This window comes from Mustela nigripes, chromosome 5, assembly GCF_022355385.1.
Source record: "Mustela nigripes isolate SB6536 chromosome 5, MUSNIG.SB6536, whole genome shotgun sequence".
Lineage (NCBI taxonomy): Eukaryota > Metazoa > Chordata > Mammalia > Carnivora > Mustelidae > Mustela > Mustela nigripes.
The window spans coordinates 19,037,220-19,058,357 of record NC_081561.1 but is presented as its reverse complement, the minus strand read 5'-3'; the positions used below and the strand labels follow the sequence as shown (position 1 = coordinate 19,058,357).

General features: G+C 43.3%; 1 protein-coding gene across 1 annotated transcript in view; it reads left to right on the top strand.

The window, feature by feature from the left end:
• The window catches only part of MBOAT1 (membrane bound O-acyltransferase domain containing 1), a 109,965-nt gene that overhangs the window by 67,602 nt on the left and 21,225 nt on the right, over positions 1-21,138 (top strand). Inside the window, exons 5-8 of the mRNA XM_059399526.1 lie at positions 13,093-13,148; positions 15,150-15,204; positions 16,642-16,825; positions 19,331-19,523. Of these exons, the coding sequence (XP_059255509.1) occupies positions 13,093-13,148; positions 15,150-15,204; positions 16,642-16,825; positions 19,331-19,523 (488 nt within the window). The remainder of the gene's footprint in view (positions 1-13,092; positions 13,149-15,149; positions 15,205-16,641; positions 16,826-19,330; positions 19,524-21,138) is intronic.

The window sequence follows — 21,138 nt, the reverse complement described above, 5'->3', positions numbered from 1 at the left end:
CAGTGCCAGGTGTGGGGTAGGAGGAAGGGTGTTTTAGGCAGAAGGAACAGCTTTACAAAAGCATGGAACTGTGACAGGGACCCGTGGTTGGCCCAGAAAGCCGCCTCCTTCTCCCTTTGCAGTGCAGGCCTCCGGACTTTCTTTTACCCTCTCGGTCCACGTTAGAGGAACGGAGTCCGGAGGTGGCTTAGGGAAGAGAGAGGCTGTCACTCAGCAGGTCCGTGATCCAAGGAAAGGCTTTGGTGCCGAATCAAGAGGTTCATTCATGGATCACTCCGCAGCGACTGACTGAGATCCCCGAACCCTCCAGGCCGGGTTCCAGGACGCAGGGGCGAGCAAAGCCTGTGGGATGCCTGTCAAGTTACCAACTGCGAGTCCGCAGGGGACGTCCCCCTGTGCCCGCATCACTGTGTGCTGGGTTGATTCATGTCTTCCTGAACTCAACCTCAGAACCTGTTCTTCTTTGGACAGAGCGTGTTTGTAGGTGTAACTCGCTAAGATGAGGACGCGCTGGATGAGGGCGGGCTCTCCCTTCATTACGGAGGGGGGCGTCCTCCTAAGGAGGCCCAGGGAGACACAGATGCGGGGGACCTATAGAGGGAAGAAGGCCGTGTGAAGACTTAGGCCCAGGGAAGGGTGATGTAGCCACAGGCCAGAGGGCTCCAGGGATGGCCAGAAGCCACCAGAAGCTAGAGGAGAGCACGAAACAGGTTCTGCCGCAGCCTCTAGATGGAACCAGCTCTGCCAATGCCTTGCCTCTGGAAAACCGTGAGATGATAAGTTTCTGGTTTTAAGCCACCTGATTTGTGGGACTCAGCTGTGGCCGCGGTAGGAGAGCAGTACCGTGTTTTATGAACGCACGCCTTTTGATGGGCTAACAGCTGTCCCCCGCTCTGACCCTGTCAGGGGAAACGCCTCCAGTGTCCCTAGTTCTCCCCCTTCTTCTCACACCTCCTCTTCCATCGGTTCTGTCCGTAACACCATGAACTCTTGAATGATCATTGATTCATTTTTAGTATAGGCAGAACTGGCGGAATTTACCAGTAAGAAAAAAATAAAGGACATTTGTGGAAGACAGCAGCGTGCTTATGAAATGTGGTAGATCTGGGGACTTGGACGGCAGGGGACAGTGGAATCTGTCACTGTCAGCCTGACTTCCAACAGCGGGGTCCAACGCATTTCCTCAAGCGATGCCTGTGCTCGGGCATTTTTAAGATCTCCTTGTATTAAGAAGGCTCTAGCATTACACACAAAGCTATAGAAAGCTTGGGGATGTCTGGGGGGTTCAGTCCGTTTAGCATTTGACTCCTGATCTTAGCTCAGGTCACGATTTCAGGGTCCTGAGATGGAACCCTACATGGGGGAGCTCCAAGCTCAGCTCAAAGTCTGCGGGAGATTCTTTCTCCTTCTCACTCTGCCCTTCCTCCCGCCCCATGCTTTCTCTGCCTAAATAAATACAATCTTAAAAAAACCCAAAACAAACCACATAGAATGTTTGAACTGGAAAAGACACTGTGGGAAAAGATACAAAGAAGCTGTGTCTATTACCTGTAGGTTTTAGTTCTTAGTGCCCCGGCTGTTTGGTTCTTGGGTGTGTTTTCTTCTTCTTCTTTTTTAAAATTATAGAACATTCTTTTTTTTTTTTTTTTTTAAGATCTTATTTATTTATCTGACAGAGATCCCAAGTAGGCAGAGAGGGAGGCAGAGAGGAAGGGAAGCAGGCTCCCCGCTGAGCAGAGAGCCCGATACGGGGCTTGATCCCAGGACCTTGGGGTCATGACCTGAGCCGAAGGCAGAGGCTCTAACCCACTGAGCCACCCAGGTGCCCCTATAGAACATTGTTAAGCAGCATTATTCTCTCCCACCCACCACAAATGCACAAATGTCTCATTCGTAAATCACCTTCTTGGAAATAACCAACCTGAAACTTAAAAGATGTTTTAAATCTCAAGCGGTCAGTTAGAGGTTACTGACCAATGTGTGTTTTAAGGATGAGCCTGCAAACAGCCAGCAGTTCCCCTTCAGAATGGAATTCGTATTCACAGTGGCATTTATTTCAGTTTTAAAGCCTTATCTTGGGGAGGAATAAAGTAGTGTTCTGCAGCCGAATATTCTGGTGTCTTAGAGCAGCCTGACGAGAGAGCTGTTCTCTCTGGAGCACGCATCCAAGTCCTGATGCTTTGCATCCTTTATGTAATGTCTTTAGAATAAGAGCCCAGACAGGAATTGAATGGGACGAGATGAGGTCAGCGTTTGTGTCCAACAACATATATATGTCTTTAATTTGGGGGAACCCATAAACCGGTGCTTTAGATTATTCTGGGCCTTGAAATTTTATTTATCATTGTGAAAGTCATCAAGTTTCCTTGGGCTGGACTGGCATTAATAGTGAGGATAGCACAGAAGATACAGTTTTATTATCGACGCTAATGCAGTTTCCATCAAGACATGCAGCGGGGGATGTCCTTTGTGGTTTCTCTGTGAGTGCAAGCTATTAAAAATACCAGAACATTTACTGTTCTCCTGGGGCAGGCTCAACACTTGCTTGTGATAAAGCTGGTACTCTAGTCCTTCTAAGTTTGTGATGATCAGGAACAAATTCTTTTTTGCTCACAGAAAAGTACAAATTGAGCTTTCTGAGGAAGCAGCAGGGAGAACCTTTATTTCCTTGTTGCTGGCTGGGCCAGATTCAGGCAGATCATTGTTCTCCTACCACATTCGCAACTGGGGTTGCCTCTGTGTTTTCAAAAAACACAGTCTGAAACGAGCGCTGGTATAAATTGGTTCTACCCTTCTGGAAGGCAACTTCGCCATAAAATTTCAAGCCGGAATTTTTTTCTTTTAAAAAGTCATATTCTAGGGGCAGCTGGGTGGCTCAGTCCGTTAAGTACCTGACTCTTGATCTCGACTCAGATGGCGATCGCAGGGTCGTGGGATCGAGCCCTGCTTGGGGTTCTGCGCTCAGAGGGATTCTGCTTGCGATCCTCTGCCCCTCCCCCGACTGGTCCTTGTGCTTGCTCGCTCTCTCTCTCAAATAAATAAATAAAAATCTTTAAAAAGTCATATTCTATCCCTAGGAATTTTCCTAGGGATTGAATTACCTTCAGGAAATCAAATTTATTCGTAAGTGTGTTCTACTATTGTCAATAGTAGTGAAAAACTGGGAGCATCCTAAATGGTCCAAAAGAGGTGAATGATCAAATTATGGTATGAAATTGATGTCTTCAGAGGATGTTTAGTGACATGGAAAAATGCTTACAGTAAAATGGAAAATCAAAACTGCAGAGCTAATACATGACTTAAGACCCCCCCCCCCTTTTTTTAATGAATGTGGAATGCATAGGAGAGGCTGGAAAGGGCTATTCAAAATGCTAAGACAGTGTGGTTCTGTTGGGGGGTTTTATTGGTGATTTTAATAATTGCTTTTTTCATATGATTATAATAAGAAATCCCAAGTATTATTGAAATATATTTGCAAGTGTATTACCAGTGTGTATTATGGTGAACTATGGCCTCGAGGAGTGGAACAATAGCCCTCTGTGTTCCCTGTTACCTTATTGGAGCATCATAGAAATATCTCTTGCCTGTGCCCCTTGCTGGTGGGACATGATCATTTGCCTGTTTGTCCATGGAAACGTGTTTTCTTCTCTTGGTTTATGATATCTTGACCCTTCCCTCTGACCAACCCAGTAGGTGTGAATAATTGGGTTCTGTCACAGGGGCAGAGAAGTGATTCTTTGCAGGAAGATTTCAGGATTTGCTTATTTCGTGCTTATTATTCAGGCTTCCGCTGGCTTTTTGATAACTAGCACCGTCACTTGGAATTTAATTCCAAGGACATGAGTTTGAGTTCTACCAAGTATATTATTTGATGGGTTGATTTTGTTGTTATTCTTTGGCTATTTGAAGTCTTTTGTGGTTTTGCACAAATTATAGGATTATTTGTCCTAGTTTCGTAAAAACTATTGGTGTTTTGATGGGGAGTGCATTAGACCTGTACATTACATTGGATGGTGTAGACATTTTAACAATATTCTTCCAATCCATGAGCATGGAATATTTTTCCATTTGTGTCATTTTCAATTTCTTCATCAGTGATTTTTGGTTTACAGTCTGTACCTCTTTTATCTCCTTGGTTAGGTTTCTTCCTAGGTATTTTATTCTTTTTGGTGCAGTTGTAAATGGGATTATTTTCTTAATTTCTCTTTTTGCTACTTCCTTATAAGTGTATAGAAATGCAATGGATTTCTGGGCATTGATTTTGTATCCTGTGATCTTACTGAATCCCCTTATCAGTTCAAGAGGTTTTCTATATATGGCATCATGTCATATGCAAATGTGAAAGTTTTGCTTCTTCATTACCAATTTAAATGACCTTTATTCCTTTTTCTTGTCTGATTTCTGTGGCTAGGACCTTTAGTAATATGTTGGATAAAAAGGAGAGTGTACATCTTTGTCTTGTTCCCGATCTCAGGGGGAGAGCTCTCAGTTTTCACAATGGAGTATGATATTTGCTGTGGGTTTTTTTTTTTTTTTAAATATACAGCCTTTATTATGTTAAGGTATATTCCCTCTTAGCCTACTTTGTTGAGAGTTTTTATCATGAATGGATACAATATCCATGTTTTTTCTGCATCTTGAAATGATCCATGGTTTTTATCCTTTCTCTTATTGATGTGAGGTATCGCATCGATGGGTTGGTGAATATTCCAATAAATGCCATTTGATTGAATCGCCATTTCATTGTGTTGAATGATTTTTTAAAATGTATTGTTGGAATTGGTTTGCTAATATTTTGTGGAGGATTTTTGCATCTGTGTTCATCAGATATTGGCTGCAATTCTCTCTCTCTTTTTTTTTTTTTTTGGTAGTTTCTTTTGTTCTGCTTTGTAATGGTTTTATCTGATTTAGGTATCAGGGTAACGCAGGTCTCATAGAATAAATTTGGAAGTTTTCCTTCCTCTTTTTTTTCTTCCTTTTTTTTTTTTTTTTGGTGGGGGTATTATTTAAGAAGACTAGGTATTGAGGCTTTTTTAAGTGTTTAGTAGAATTCACCCATGAAGTTGTCTGATCCTGGACCCTTAAATTCAATTTCATTTACTGGTCATTGGTCTGTTCAAATTTTCTCTTTCTTCCTGATTGACTTTTGGGAGGTTATATACTTCCAGGATTTTATCCATTTCTTCCAAGTTGTCCATTTTGTTGACATATAATTTTCCTAATATTCTCTTATAGTCCTTTGTATTTCTGTGGTTTTTGTTGTTCTTTCTCCTGTTTCATTTCTGAATTTTATTTGAGTTCTCTCTCTTGCTTCCTTTTTTTTTTTTTCCTAGGAGTCTGGCTAAAGGTTTGTCAATTGTGTCCATCTTATCTGGGAAATTCATCATCTCTCTTTCTATTCTGAATGATAGCCTTGCTGGACAGAGTATTTTTGGCTGCAGATTTTTTCCTTTCAGCACTGGAAAATATCCTACTTTTCCCATTCGGCCTCCAAAAATTCTGTTGAAATATCAGCTGAGAGCCTTATGAATTTCCTTCGTATGTAATCAGTTTTTTTTCTCTTGCTGTTTACAATTTTTTCTCTTTATCACTACATTTTGCCATTTTCATTTCTTGTGTCTTGGTGTGGACTTCCTTGGGTCATTTTTTGGGGGGAAGGGATGCTCTCTGTGCCTTCTGGATTTGGATTTCTGTCTCCTTTCCCTGACTAGGGAAGTTTTCACCTATTATTTCTTGAAATAAATTTTGCCCCCATTTCTCTTTCTTCTTCTGGGACCCAATGTATATGTTGTTACATTTTATGGTGTCACTGATGAGTTCCCTTAAAATCTCTAATTTTTTATTATTCTTTTTTCTTTTCTTTGTTCAGCTTGACTGCTTTCCATTACCCTGTCCTACCAGTTGCTGATCCGTTCTTGGGCTTTCTCTAGTCTACCATTTATTCCCTCCTGTATGTTTTAAATTTTAGTTATTGAGTTCTTGATCTCTGACTGGTTCATTCTTATGTTTTTATCTCTTTTGAAACTCTTTTATCTCTCTTGAACGTCTCACCGAGATACTCCAGTTGACTACATTTATGACCATTACTTTAAATGATCTTTCAGGCATATTCCTTATCTCTCTATCATTTAGGTCTCTTGCTCTCATTTTGTCTCGTTCTTTCATTTGGGACATAGTCTTTTGTCTCCTCATTTTGTCCAAATCTGTGTGTCTGTTTCTCTGTGTTAGGAAAGTCAGCTCTGTCTTCTACTCCTGACAGTACTGGCCTTACGAAGAAGAGGTCCTGTGGTGCCCTGCAGAGCAATGTCCCTTGTTCACCAGGACCTGATGCTTCATGGTGGTTTCCTATGTGTTGAGTGTGCCCTACCATTGTGGCTGAGCTCCATGTGCCTTCAGTTCAGTTGTCTGCAATGGCTCTCGATGCCTATTGTGGGCAGGATTTGAGTCCTCTGTTGCTAATGGGCCAGTTGGGCTGCCTTGGGCTTGAGCTGGCTCAGACTAGCTATTTTCCAGAGCTGTGGTCACATTGAACTGAAGGGTACTCTTCCTGTTTGTTTGCTGACGGGCTCTAGTTGGTGGGTGGGGCCGTCAGTCAGACCAGATGCCTGCCCCAGTCCACTGTGGGGTCACAGTCTAACTGCTGTGTGTGGTTATTGTTCCCTCTCCCCAAGGCAGGAATCACTTGGAGTGGTGTTGGTCCCTGTTGAGGCTGCTTGCACAATGCCAGCTTGTGGTGCTTTCTGAATGGACTCCTGCCAAGGGCAGATCAGATGGGGCAGGAGAGTGGGTGTTGTGCGGTGTTAGCAAGCTCGTTGGAGAGAGTTTGAGCTGGTTTCTGTGGGTGTCCTATTTAGGCATTGGTGTGGGGGAGAGAAGTGGCGCTTTTTGTTTTTGGAGAAGATTCCTAAAGCTTCCCTGGCCCTCAAGCACGCATTCTGAGCTTTGCAAATAAAGCTTCTATATACCGCAGTATCTTCCAGGTATTTTTTCAAACTGCTGCTTCTCTATCTCAGCAGGGCTGTTTGCTCTGCTGTCTCTTTAGGGCCCAGGACTCCGTTTCCTATCACCGTCCAGCCATCTGAGAGCTGAGTCTGCTGATTTTCAAGGTTCTAGATGTTAAGCCCTGCTGGTCATAAGAACTGGCAAAGTTAAGTCCCTGTGGTTTTCAAAGCCAAATGGTGATGGGGGTTCATTTTCCCAGTGTGGGTCCCCAGTACGTGGGGTGTCTGGTATGGGGTCTGCTCCTGTCCATGCTTGCAGTGTCCCTCCCTCCTACAAGCAGTTTGGTTCCCAACCAGGTCTCCACCTTTCCTACTCTTTTCCGTGTGGCCTCTTCTCTGTGTTTAGTGGAAGAGTCTGTTCTGCCAGTTTTCAGGTCATTTTTTTGAGTTATTTACATGGAAGTGGCTCTTTTCTAGCTGTATCTATGGGACAAGGTGAGCTTGGGATCCTCCTACTATCCTGTCTTCCTCAGAAGTCGATCTGATTATCTTTTTTTTTTCCCCCCTTAACCATTGGAACCATTTTGTAAGACAAGAGAAATGGCCCCACCTCAACCAGGTTGGACTCAAACCTTGATGTCAGACTGGTCAGATGGTTCCCATGGATTCAAGTGCAGCGCCTACTACTAGTGAGTGTGTACAAATCCATGGACAAGGCATGCTTCCCAGAGGGTGCAAAATCTGAGTATTAAGGCCTCATTTTTCAGAGGAAGTTCTTTGGCTACACCAAGGAGCCTTTTTGTGTCCCTCCTGTAGTATGTGCTTGTGTGTGCTGGGTTTTGCAGCTTTGCAGTAGTTAGCTTGAATTCTAATCATAAACCGTCAAACACGTCTCGGATTATTTTAGGTTTTGACTGAAATACAACATGGATGGTATTTGAGTTTCATCTTTTAAGTCAGTAGCTTTTTGGATTTGACTCTCAAGTCTCATAACTTGGGCGTTCTAAATTTGGCATCTGATCTACTCATAAGTGTAAGTAAATTGATCAATGAAAAATGTGGCGAGAGGAAGTCTTCTGAGGAGGAGCATATGGCACTTCTTACTCCCGCAGAAGAGTGAGTAGGTCGGAGGATGCTAACTCCATCTCCTCTTGGTGAACAGGTTCTAGTTCCAGTTTGCAGGTTTTAGATCTGTTTTTTCACTGGTTATTAGTGTGTTGTGTTTAATAAACCCATGAACACACATGTGAGTTGTTTCTTAAGTTGCTTGAAACTGCTTAAGATGTTTAAAACAGAAGCAATATACTGTTGAAAGTCGTCTAGATGACCAGGAATTCTATTTGGTCCACAGCTTCTTTTTCTCTCCAGAAGGGACAACCCCCAACCCCGCAACCCCCCAAATAATGACAATACAAGATTTTACCTAGACCCAATAGTGCAGACTTCATATTGAATAATAATCATTATAATTATTTTCTAAAAGATTTTATTTATTTATTTGACAGAAATCACAGGTAGGCAGAGAGAGGAGGAAGCAGGCTCCCTGCTGAGCAGAGAGCCCGAGGCTCAGCTCCATCTCAGAACTCTGGAATCATGACCTGAGCCAAAGGCAGAGGCTTTAACCCACCGAGCTACCCAGGCACCCCATAAATAATTATTTATTGACCATGATCTGGAAATTCCATATTATGTGTTGTAGTCGTCCAGGTTCTCTGAGGAGCAGATGCTAAGATGGGAACAGGAGTAAGAGATTTGTCATGTGAAATGCCTGTGAGGGGAGCTGGAGAGGCCGGAACAGGCAGCAGATTAAAATGCATATCTGACCCACGAGATGAGAGTAGGAGGGAGGGAAGGAAGGAAGGCACTGCAGGTCTAAAACAAGTTCAGCGAGTGCAGTGACTGCCACGCGCTGCCATTGGCTGGTGCAGCTCGAGGGGGTGTGGCCCCAGCATGAAGTTGGAGATCGAATCCGCAGGAGCTAATTGTTGATGCCCCCGCCCCCAGAACCCATAGATTCCAGTGACTTCTGCTCAAGGCCGTTGCATATATGAGACCACTTGATGCATTTTTGAACATGAGCCTTAATATGAAATACATGAAATGTAATGCCATATAGAGGAAAACAAACGTTATATTTTTATAAAGACAGAAACGTAGGCTAATTCTGTAACATTTTCTTTTTTTGATGTATCTATTTTTTTAGACCCTTTAAAAAAACTGAAGTTATGAATTAAATGGAAAGCAGGAACTTAACTTGGTTTGCACATTGCATAGTCACCAGGATGTGGGCCTCAAATTTGTAAAAATGTTGTATTGGACTTTGTGTAAGGGAAGCTGGGGGGCTTAGGTCCTATTACTGATTTCTAGGACCTTTGATCTTGCAGGGAAAAATTAAAAAAGCTTAAAAAAAGCTTTGGAAAGAAACATTGTGTTTTGAAAGTCATGTTTGGAAACTACCTTGAATGTGACACTTAGAGTGAACCCCTTTCAAAAAAGCAAAACAACAACAACAACAAAAAATAGCTCTTGGCATCTGTTGTACATTTTGAGTCAAAGTCTTGTTGGGGCATCAGGAAGGTGAGATGCAAAATTGTTTTGGTCTGTAAGTCCACGTTGTTGTAGAAAGCTTCCCTGTAGCTCTTATTCTAAGACCCAAACCTCAGTGCTCTGGAGGAACAGTTATTTTTTTCAGTCTACAGGAGCACAGTCACAATCAGTGTGAGCAATGAACGTGTCTGCCTGTGCTCGAATGAGCTGGATGGTGCCTGATTTTGCCACACCAGTCCTGGTAGAGCATGGCAGTCCTTCCCATCTGTCTGCAGTCAGACTCCCTTTCTCTTCTGCTAGCATCCTGTGGGATATTAGGAACCTTGTTTCAAAAAGTGGCTGTTGGGCTTTTGCCAATAAGATACAAAGTTGGGCATGAGTGTTTAGATTTCAAAAGGAATTTGTTGGTATTTTAAAATAGTTTATTCGTTTATATTGATAGTTTAAACATGTTACATGATTATTTTATTATTTTTTAAGATTTTATTTATTTGAAAGAGAGAGAATGTGCATGAGCCAGGGGAGGGGCAGTTAGGGAGGGAGAGAATCGCAAGCAGACTCTACGCTTAGTGTGGAGCTCTTGCTGGGCTCGATCTCACGACCCTGAGATCATAAGCTGAGCTGAAACCAAGAGTGGGATGCTTCACTGACTGAGCCACCCAGGTGCCCCACATGCATGTTATTTTATAGAGATGGAAAATGGGAACTAGAAGGGGAAGAATTAAGGAGGAAAAAGGACTCACAGGCAAGAGGTAGAGTGCAGTTGTCACATCCAACATGGCCTAAAATGGTCTGTGCCCCATCCCATGCTCCCACACACTTGGCCTGAGCTCACGGGGAGTGCGGCGTCCCGGGCTCATCCCACGGCTGCTTTTCTCACCATCTACATAAATGGGCCATCAGCCCAGAGGGGTCAGAGACAGCAAATTCAATAGGAAGCCTCAACAGTGTGTATCAGAAAACCAGGCTAGACTAAGAAGGATTGAAGGACGTTATGGTCGAGCAGTGGGGTTTGGTCTTGTCTGGTTGGGCAAGAATGGAACTATTAAGGGTACTAAATGGAGGTGGACGATTAAAAACAGATGCCGTTTATAAAAACTGCAGCTTTGTCGAGATATGATTCACTTATCCTACAGTTCACCTATCTGGAGAAGGCAACGCAGTGGTTTTGAGCATATTTGCAGAGTGGATTTACAGGTGCAACCATTAGCGTAATTAATACAATATTTTCATCACCCCCCAGAGAAACCTGTGTGCATTAACCATCAAGCCTCATTTCCTCCCAATTCCTCCAGCCTCAGGCAGCCAGTCACCTGTTCCTTTCTCCATGGATGTATCTATTCTGCTATTTCATATCAATGGAATCCTACAACATAGACTTTTATGTCTGTCTTCTTTCACGTAGCCTGATGGTTTCTAGGTCCATCCAAATGATAGCACCGGTCGGTACGTGACTGTGTTTATTGCTGAATAATGTTCTATTTATAGACCTACCACACTTCATTTATCCCTTCATCGGTTGGTAGGCATTGGGGTTATTTCCTTTGGGCTGTTACGAATAATGTTGCCCTGAAGAGGTGTGTACAAGTTTTTGTGTAGATAGATTTTTATTTCTCATGAGTATATATCTAGGAGCGGAATTGCTTGCTTATACAGGCTTGCTTATACAAGCACTTTGTGCTTAACCTTTTAAGAAACTGCCAGGCTGGGACGCCTGGGTGGCTCAGTTGTTAGGTGTCTGCCTTTGGCTTGGGTCATGATCCCAGGATCCTGGGATCAAGCCCCACGTCGGGCTCCTTGCTCAGAGGGAAGCCTGCTTCTCCCTCTCCCACTCCCCCTGCTTATGTTCTCTCTCTTGCTGTGTCTCCTCTCTCTGGCAAATAAATAAAATCTTTAAAAAAAGAAAAAAACTGTCAGACTTTCTGAAGTGGCTGTACCTTTTAATGTTCCCACCAGCAAAGTCTGAGGGTTCCAGTTCTCCACCTCCTGACCAGCACTTGTTACCCTTGGGATTCTGGTCATCCTTGTTCTTGTGAAATGCTTTATGATTTGGTTTCCATTTTTCTGATGACTGATTATTGTTGAGCATCTTTTCATCTGCTAATTTACCATTTGTATATCTTTTTTTCAGAGAAATGTCCATTCAGATCCTTTGGCCATTTTTAAATTGAGTTATTGTCTTATTCTTAGTGAACTGTAAGAGTTCTTTATCTATTCTAGTACCGAGTCCCGTATCGGACGTATGAGTTGCACATATAGTCACACATTCTATGAAGTGTCTTTTCACTTTCTTGATGGTGTGTGTCATTTGAAGCACAGAATTAAGTTTTAATGATATTCATTCAATCTACATTTTTCTTTTGTTACCTGTACTTTTGGTGTTATATTTAAGAAACCATTAACACCAGGGCACCTGGGTGGCTCAGTGGGTTAAGCCTCTGCCTTCAGCTCAGGTCATGATCTCAGGGTCCTGGGATCGAGCCCCGCATCGGGCTCTCTGCTCAGCAGGGAGCCTGCTTCCCCCTCTCTCTCTGCCTGCCTCTCTGCCTGCTTGTGATCTCTGTCTGTCAAATAAATAAATAAAATCTTTAAAAAAGAAACCATTACACATCTAAGTTTATGACTTATGCCTGTGTTTTCTTCTACGAGTTTTATAGTTTTAGCTCTTACACTTAGATCTTTGGTACATTTTAAAATAATTTTTTCATTCTTTTTATGTAGCTATCTAGTTATGCCATCACTATGGGCTTCTGGATGGCTCAGTGGGTTATGCGCCTTCCTTCAGCTAAGGTCATGATCACAAGGTCCTGGGATCGAATCCCACCTTGGGCTCCTTGCTCAGTGGGGAGCCTGCTTCTCCCTCTCTTCCCTGCTCCTGCTCTCTCTCACTATCTCTGCCTCTGTATCTCCAATAAATACATAAAAATCTTTATTTTTAAAAAAGCTATTCTTGCCTCTGTTGAATTGGCGTTCTTGTTGGCATGGGTGCCACTTCTTAGTTTTTATTTTATTTCTTTTTTCAAATGAGAATCAGTCTTATTTTTTGTCGCTAAACAGTTTATGGACAGGTGACTGCATTTTACAGAAGTATCTTACCCTGTGTGCTTGGAAGAATTGCCTTCAACAGAATAACACAGGTTAGAACATATTAGGGTGAAAAAGCCAGAATATGGACCTCATCCAGGTGGAGCCACAGCGCCGAATGAGGTACCCCCCAGACGGGGGCTGCTCATACTTCAATGCGAGTCTGAGTTTCCCTGGAGGTCTTGTTAAAATGCAGGTCCTCGTTTTTCTGGTTCTGGAATGGAGCGTCTGCACTTTTAATGAGCCCCAGAAGATGCTCACGGTGCTGGTCCTGGAACTCACACACGGAGTGACTGTGCAACAGGGGCTCTCTGGTGTCCTCTCATTCAGTGTTGTTATATCTACTTATCTAAAATGATTTGGAAGGGAACTTTTAAATTCCATTTTTTGTTTTTTGGGGTTTTTTTTTTGCACGTTATTGAAGAGCCTTCGAGATGAACAACTACCACGCAGAGAAATAGAATAAATGTTTCTTCTAGTGGTCCTTCTGCCGATCCATTTTCTTCTGTCTTCCTTTTAGGCCTCTGATGATTGTCACACAGAAGATCACGACCTTGGCATTCCAAGTTCATGATGGTGAGAAAAACAACTCTCCTTTTGGTTCTGAGAGTGAGCCCGACATTCAGAGCTCTTCGTTTAGACTATACCTCATAGTCCAGAATTAAGCCAAGGGCTGGCAGATCTTCTATAACTTGTCAAAAATCTGCAAGCTTCTCTAATCATGCTCTTTCCTTTCCCATCTATTAGTTCTGTAATCTAAATTGGCTGAAGTGTTTATACCGAGAACAGCTGGTTTTCTGTTTACCTTTATAATGTTTTAAATTTATGGCGCTCTCTGCCCTTCGCTTCCAAATCCCTGGAGAAGAAACGGCATCGTTTTTCTTTGGTTTAATCTGAGAAGCTCACAAGATAATAAAGGATAGTATTGGCTGGTTAACTTTTTTTTCTTTTTTAATGCTAGTTTTGTTTAGTGTTTTTGTTTTGTTTGGCTTGGAAAATTATCTGATGAGATTAGCCTGACCCTTCTGCTCGGGAGAAGGAAGAATCTTCTGTTCGTATAAAACTGAACATGTCCTTCCTCCTGCCCTTTCTGAAAATGACCAGAAAGTGTGAATTACACGATGAAAACAGGGAAGGGGGACAGCACGTTCAGCCGGGTTGGAGGATTTCAATGTGGGCGTAAGAGGTGTCACGTACAATTAGTAGGAGGATATCTACGGATTTGTACCACTCCGGTAAATGCTTTCAGACCGCTGAAGCTCCTTTACGTGTGAACAGGTTGAGAAGATTTATAATCTCTCTTAGCTAGTCTCATTTTTCTTTAAAGCTGATTTAATTTCATTTTGACCTCAGATGTTCCCCGTTCATACTTGGCGATTTTGTTGTTCTGTAGAGAACTGGTTAAGTTTATACCAAGGACAGAGTCTTTCTAGGGTGACTGACTGTCCTGTTTTGTCTAGAACTGAGCAGTTTCCCAGGGCATGAGACTTTCAGAGCCCAAACTGGGAACGCCCAAGGCAACTGGGATGTGCTGCTAAATGTTTTTGTACCTAAAAGTCTAGTTGGTAGTGGTGATAGACTCACTCACAGCTAAAATCAATTTAAGTTCTAGATTTGCTAGAGATGTATTGTTGACATCTTAGAAAGTAAGTGTGATTTTTTTTTAACACTGCCTTTTTTTTTTTGAAATAGGCTTTTTGCCTGAATTTACTTTTTAAAGCATTCTCAGTTTACCCGATTTTCTGAAAAAACCCTTATGTGCAGCAAGATGTTTATTTGCTATTTCTTTTTTTCTTGTGAGTAGTGGGAACAAGCAAATTCCAGAAACCCAGTCTTCCTGTATGCATATTTCTGAAATGCCTTTATGATTGGCGACCATCATCGGTCTTAGCTGGATGTACAGCTTTGTAGTCCAGTGTTCATAGCTTATTAGATGACACTTCAGTTTCTGCAATTATAAGTTAACATATAAATTTTATGAGAAGTGCAAAGGTGATTTGGGTTTGTTTGTTTTTTCCTGGCATGGACGAATTTTAAAAGAAGAAGAATCACCTCATAAGTCTTGGACTTTCCCTGTATTCAAGATCACATTTCCTGTTTTTTTAGAAGAGGAAAGTCCCCTGTTCCTTTCCCCATTCCAAACCCATGCTTTCAGCTGGTAGCAGGTGTCTGCTGCTGGCATAATCAGGGAGGTCTTTGAGCTGGTGCAGGCTGCAAAGTCAGGTCTCTCTCTCTCTCTCTCTCTCTCTCTCTCTCTTTCCCTCTCCTGTAGCATAATGCACTTTGGTAAGGAGCAGAGGAGATGTGGGGAGTTCTCTGGGATCTATGTCCTACCGTGCAGTTTAAATAGGAGTAAGCCCTGCTTTCACCCCTCTTCACGAGAACCTGCAGACTTTCCCCCTCACACGTGCGCTTGTGGCTAACTATTCCAGAGCATTAGGGGAAAAAAAATGATTTTATGATTCATGAAATAAATGAAATGTGACATAAATCACTTTTTTTCCAAATGACTTATATAAGCCTCTTCTGGAATTTTCTACTTCAAACATCGTATTGCTACATTTTTCTTTTTTATAGGATTAGGTCGAAGAGCTGAAGACCTTTCTGCTGAGCAACATCGACTTGCTGTAAAGTAAGTGTAACAGTATGTTCTCGAGCCCTTTGTATATCAGCGTCTAGAAACCCTCCTCATTTTTTAATGTGGACTAACTCTGCTATATGGATGTATTATTGCTTGTTAATGAAGCTGTTGATGGATACTTGGGTTATCTGCCAATCTATGGCTTTTCAAACCCTGTTCCCAAGTCATTTTAAATAGGTTTGTGTATAGTGGAGGGATAGAGTCCCAGAAGCAGGATGCTGGGACAGAGAGTAGACAGGTCTGTAATTTTGTTAGTTTTGCAAGATTCGTCTTCACTGCTGTTGTTAAGTCTATTACAGAGTTATTTTTATTGGGCATGTGTCTGAGGGTCCTCAAGAAACAGTTATCTGTGCGCATCAGTATGATTAAATGCCGCTGTGAAAGCAGCTAGGAAGTAGGGCTGGAGTAGGAGACAGGAGGCAGGAAGCAGGCTGAAGGCAGACTGTGGCTGGTGTGGATGTTGGAGAGGAAGAGAGGCTGTGAGGGAGGAGGGATAGCATTGATGGGAATGGAAGTGGCTCGTGAGGTAGCACATCGGGGAAGGACAGGCAGCCACGGTGGAGGGTTCCTATCGGAGAATTCCAGGAGGTAGTCAGGGGTGAGGAAGAGAGGGTCCTGAGTGGTACAGAGATTGAGTGCCTCGTTTTCACATTAAGGGATTGAGACTCGGAAGCCATGGAGACTCAGTGCAAGAGACAAATGAATCAGATTCTTTGCTCAGTGTTTTGGGGGAGTAAATGTAGGGCACAATTCCAGTGACTGGTTAGCAATGGCATTTGGGGGAAATTTGCCCCACAATACTATCCTGCCCCTTTAAATGCGATTAAAACACCAGCTAGAGCTGGTCTCTGTAGAATTTTTCCCTGCTACTACTTGTGCCTTGTGTGGTTGGCGACCTCGTGCCCGGATGCCGGAGCAGACACGAGACTGCTCTAGTGGTAGTTTTGTGTGTCCTCTTCAAATGGAAACTGGTTCCACCCATGGTTTGCTTTTGTGTTTATTTTGGCAGTTGGGAGGGAGTTTTCCCGTTTCACAGCATCTGGATCAGCTCACATTAGGTCAGGTTCCCACCCTGCCTCATGTTTATTACCTTCATTCTCTCCTGCTGACAGTTAGGGCTGCTGAGAACCAGCACTTCCCAGCCTCAGAATGACCCTGGACCTCGCCCTCCGTGTCTATAGCCGCCGTCGGCCAGCAGAGGGCGCCACGGAGCCCCACGCCTTCTCTGAGCCACCCACCGGCTCCTTTCTGCAAGGTCTCTAGCTTAGGGGGATTTTTAGAGAACCCGGACAAAGAAAGACCACGTGTTGTTTCATCGTCTCCAGAACATGCCTGTGTTTAGGACTGGCTTTCCTGCGGATCTTAAAGAAAAATCCGAGACTGAAGGCTTTTCAACTTTTTTTTTTTTTTTTAACTTTATTTTCACAGAGTAAAACCCTCTTTCTTGGAATATTTAAGCTACCTTCTCAACTTCATGAGTGTCATAGCTGGCCCTTGCAACAATTTCAAGGACTATATAGCCTTTATTGAAGGGAGACACATACACACGAAGTTGCTGGAGGTGAACTGGAAGCAGAGAGGTTTCCACAGCCTGCCCGAGCCTTCTCCCACTGTAAGTGGCTACTGCTAATTATTTACCCAGAGCTCCGGAAAAACAGAGCTCTGTTGCCAGTGCTGACTCTCACTAGTAATTGTTCTAATTAAAAAGCCAAACAGTTTACCAGAAAGCTTGGCCAGGAACTCCCCACCCCACCTTTGCCTCACAGCCGAGCTCATGGGCTGGAAATATTAAAGCAATCTATCCACTAGGTCAGCTAGCCAATATTTAATGCTTACAGTGTGCTCAGCACTGGGCTAGTTAACACATTTGGATTTATGAGGTTTTTTTTTTTTGGCCTTTATGAATAGAAATTCATATCCAGCCAAAGGAGAATGTCATCAAAGGGGGGTGGGGAAGGAGTGGTAACCAGAATAAATGTGATTGATTTTTTTTTTTAATTGCGGAGCTTGCTTCTTATGTGGGAAACCAGTTTTATGTTGGCATGCTCTTAAAGACTAGTTTTACTGACTTCGAGAGTTTAAGATGGTTTTTGGAAATTTTAAAAATTTTAACCCGAATTTTATTGATTTCAAATTAGTTATCATAAGGATAATGTGTTGAACGTCATAAATACGCTAACTTTATTCAGATCCAATATCCCATATTTAAGGGAAGTTTGTGATTAGTTGAAGGAAGAGGGAAAATTGGAAAAAGGAGAGTCAGGATAATTGAGTTAAAGTTAAATATTTTGTAACTGTTAACATCTAGGCAAAATTACTCTTTGAAAATTTAAGTGACTTACTAAGCGTGAATTTTCAGGTAGTTTTGACACGGTCGGGTCTCCCGCAGTGTATAGGTTGTCAACGGTCTCAGCTCTTTCTGTGTTACTGAAACAGTGTGGGAGTGAGGTTGCCATGGCCATGGGGCATCGAAGTACTCACAGGTGTTTCTTGGCAGAATCTACCATGGTAGTGCTCTCATGTTGCTGAGTGTGTGATCACGGAGTCTTAATATCACTCCCCGGGGAGATGCTTGGCATTTTCTTGCACAGAGAGAGGGACGTGGTCAGGTATTATTTTAGGTAAAGACACATTAGTGGGAGGTGCCTGGCGCTCCCAGGTGGTACCTCCCCAGCGTGTAGTCAGCCATCGCGGCCAACCAAGCACGGTGAGCACTCGACTGAGAGCCCGATGCGGTTCTTGTTCTGTTCTTGCAGATACTCATTCACCTGAACCTCACGCTGCTCTCAGGAGGTGCTACTGCTATCCCCGTATTACAAGAAAATGTGGCTTAAAAAAAAAAAAAGATTTATTTATCTGAGAGAGTAAAGGAGAGACTGCAAACATGATTGGGGGGGAGGGGCAGAGGGGGAGGGAGAGAATCTTAAGCCAACTTGGTGCTAGGCGCAGAGCCTGACCCTCGGCTTGATCTCATGAGATCACGACCTGACCCAACATCAAGGGTTGGGTGCTTTACTGACTGAGCCACTAGGCGTCCCAGAAAGTGACCTGTTTTTATAAAGTTGGGAACTATAGTTCTATTGTTATTAAATGACATTCCCTGAAATGTTGGGGAAATTGGGCAAAATCACTTGGTCCAGAGGCATTTTTTTTTTTTAAGATTTTATTTATTTATTTGACAGACAGAAATCACAAGAAGGCAGAGAGGCAGGCAGAGAGAGAGGAGGAAGCAGGCTCCTTGCGAAGCAGAGAGCCCGACGTGGGGCTCGATCCCAGGACTCTGGGATCATGACCTGAGCCGAAGGCAGAGGCTTTAACCCACTGAGCCACCCAGGCGCCCCGGTCCAGAGGCATTTAAAATGCCAGCACATCTTAATGCTAGAGCAGACTACATGTAAACTATCCTGGAAGGCTTTTTGAAGCTTTCCATCTCCTGCTCATGTCCCGGCTCAGGCATTTCAGAACTTGCACGGAATCCTTCCTAGCTAAGCCTCTGTCTCCTTATGGTGATTCAGACCCATGTCCTTGACTCTGCTGGTGACAGAAGTGGAAGTCAAATGGTTATTTCTTTCCGATGGAAGATTGCCACCCTGTAATGCTCTCTCTCTTATGTTTTGGGTAATTAAACTACCTTCCTTTTCGGGCCGCCCTGGTGGTTCAATCCGTTAAGCATCTGCCTCCAGCTTAGCTCATGATCCCAGGGTCCTGGGATCGAGCCCCATGTTGGGCTCCCTGCTCAGTGGGGAGTCTGCTTCTTCTCCCTCTGCCCCTCACCCTCCTACCGCTCATGCTGTCTCTCAAATAAATAAATCTTAAAAAAAAAAAAAAAAAAAACACCAAAAACAACCTACCTTCCTCTTGTTGATAGAATGTGCTGGTAATAGTATCCTTCAATTTTAGATACATTCAGACTTCAAGTGTCAGAGGTATAAACTTAATTTGCATTTAGCTCCTGTGCTCAGGATCCAGTCTGTGTCCTAAGAATGTTGCCGCTCCTCGTAAGGAATATTACCAAGGCAGCTATTGGAGCAGCTTGTCCCTAACGTGCCCTTGCTGCAATTGTTTTCCTCATACCGGAGTCCTGCCTGGTTACACGGATTTTTTTCCACATTTTCAGAGAGCTGTGATACGCAAGTTGTGCATGACCTTGGTGTCTCTCCTCCTGTTTTTGACTCTCACGAAGTCCTTCCCCATCACCTGCCTGACCGATGACTGGTTTGTTCATAAAGCAAACTTCCTGACTCGACTGTGCTACTTATATATTGTCATGCAAGCTTCGAAGCCCAAGTATTACTTTGCCTGGACATTAGGTACGTCTGCTGGAACCACCCCGAGTGAATAAGGGAAAAGTGAGACTCCTGGGACAGCCTTCCCAGAACAGCATTTTGGATCATCTCATCAAAAAAAGTTCAGTACATGGTGGAGGCCGCTCAGCCAGTATCGTTTTATACTTCCCACCAAAGCACTCCTGTGTCCCGCGATCCATAAACTCAATGACCCGAGATAAGAGCAGAGCCATCCTGGCGGTCACTTCGACTCTGTTATTAGCAGATGTCCAAACTTGGAAGCGCCCCCCACCAGTCAGAGCTTCCCAGTCATACAGTGGAAAGTTAGAAGGGAAGATTCCAGAATGATCCGACCATCTGGTCATTTTTCTGGGTTGTGCATAATAGAGGGGATATGCTTTCAACGTACTAACACACGTGCTGACTTAGGTCACATTTTCTTTTTAAGAAATTGGTGGTTAAAAAAAAAAATTGTTGGTTCAGCTTTATGCCTTAGAAACTGACTTCAGGTGACTTCTTTTTTTTTTTTTTTTAAGATAGAAAGTTCGACTTTGATTTGCTTTTCTCTCTTTCCTTACAAACAATTTTAAACTGGAAAAGTTGAAAGCTTTGCTGGAGTGAGCAGTAAGTCCTCCTGTTTACTTGCCGGGAACGGTGAGGGTTTGTGATAAGGCACGGCAGTTCAGGAATGGAAATTTAAGTTCTTAGCCAAAGGTGACCTGGGGCTTGATGTCAGGGAGCCCTGAATTGGTTTATTAAGTCAAACAGATGATTAAATTCCGTGCCTAGTGCTCAGCCCATGCTTCCTGAGTGAAGGCGTAGCACTTAATTGAGTTCCTTTTCTCTCATTTTCATGATCCAAGTTTTTAATCCCCAATTTAAAGCAAGTAGCTACCAAATTTTTACTTTTTTATTGCGATACGATAGAACACAGAATTTATTTTAATCCTCTCTAGTCTACGACTTGGCGGCATGAAGTTCATTCCCAGTGTTGTGTGACCATCCGCACTGTCCATCTCCAGAACGAAATTTCCCATCCCCCCCAATAGGAGCTATACCTATTTAAAAAAAAAAAAAAAAAAGATAACTCCTCATTCCTTTCTCTCACCAAGTCCTGGTCTAAATGGTTTTTAAAGGTCGAAATGTTCAGGGAGAAGTTCAGTCCAATGCAGTGTTTTGGGGGCACTTGGCCAGAAAGATGGAACTGAGGGTTTTAACACATCTGCAGCGGGGGAAGTTTTGTTTGTTTGTCCCCTTTGGTTCAGTTCAGAGGGTTTTTTGTCACGTACCGGGTTCTGTGGCGGGGGAATGCGAAGGTAAGCCCTCTTGTCTGCCATCAGATTGTTAAAACAGTCTGCGGGCCCAGAGACCGGTGTACAGACCAGGCGGTAACGTGAGGAGCTGTCCCCAGGCCAGCAATCGGGGGTGGGGGGGATGGTGAATATAGACTGGTTGGAATAAGGCTTCAAAAGCCTTATTCCTCTTGGTGCACCTGCTTTATGACTTAAGAATGATAATTTCTTCTGTAGGTAAGCACGATCCTTACTATGGTTGGAACCCTGCTTGGAGCACGAGGCTTAGTTTCCTGTGTGAAATACTTAATGTTTCCACTTTGCTCTAACCTGAGTGTGTGTGGTTG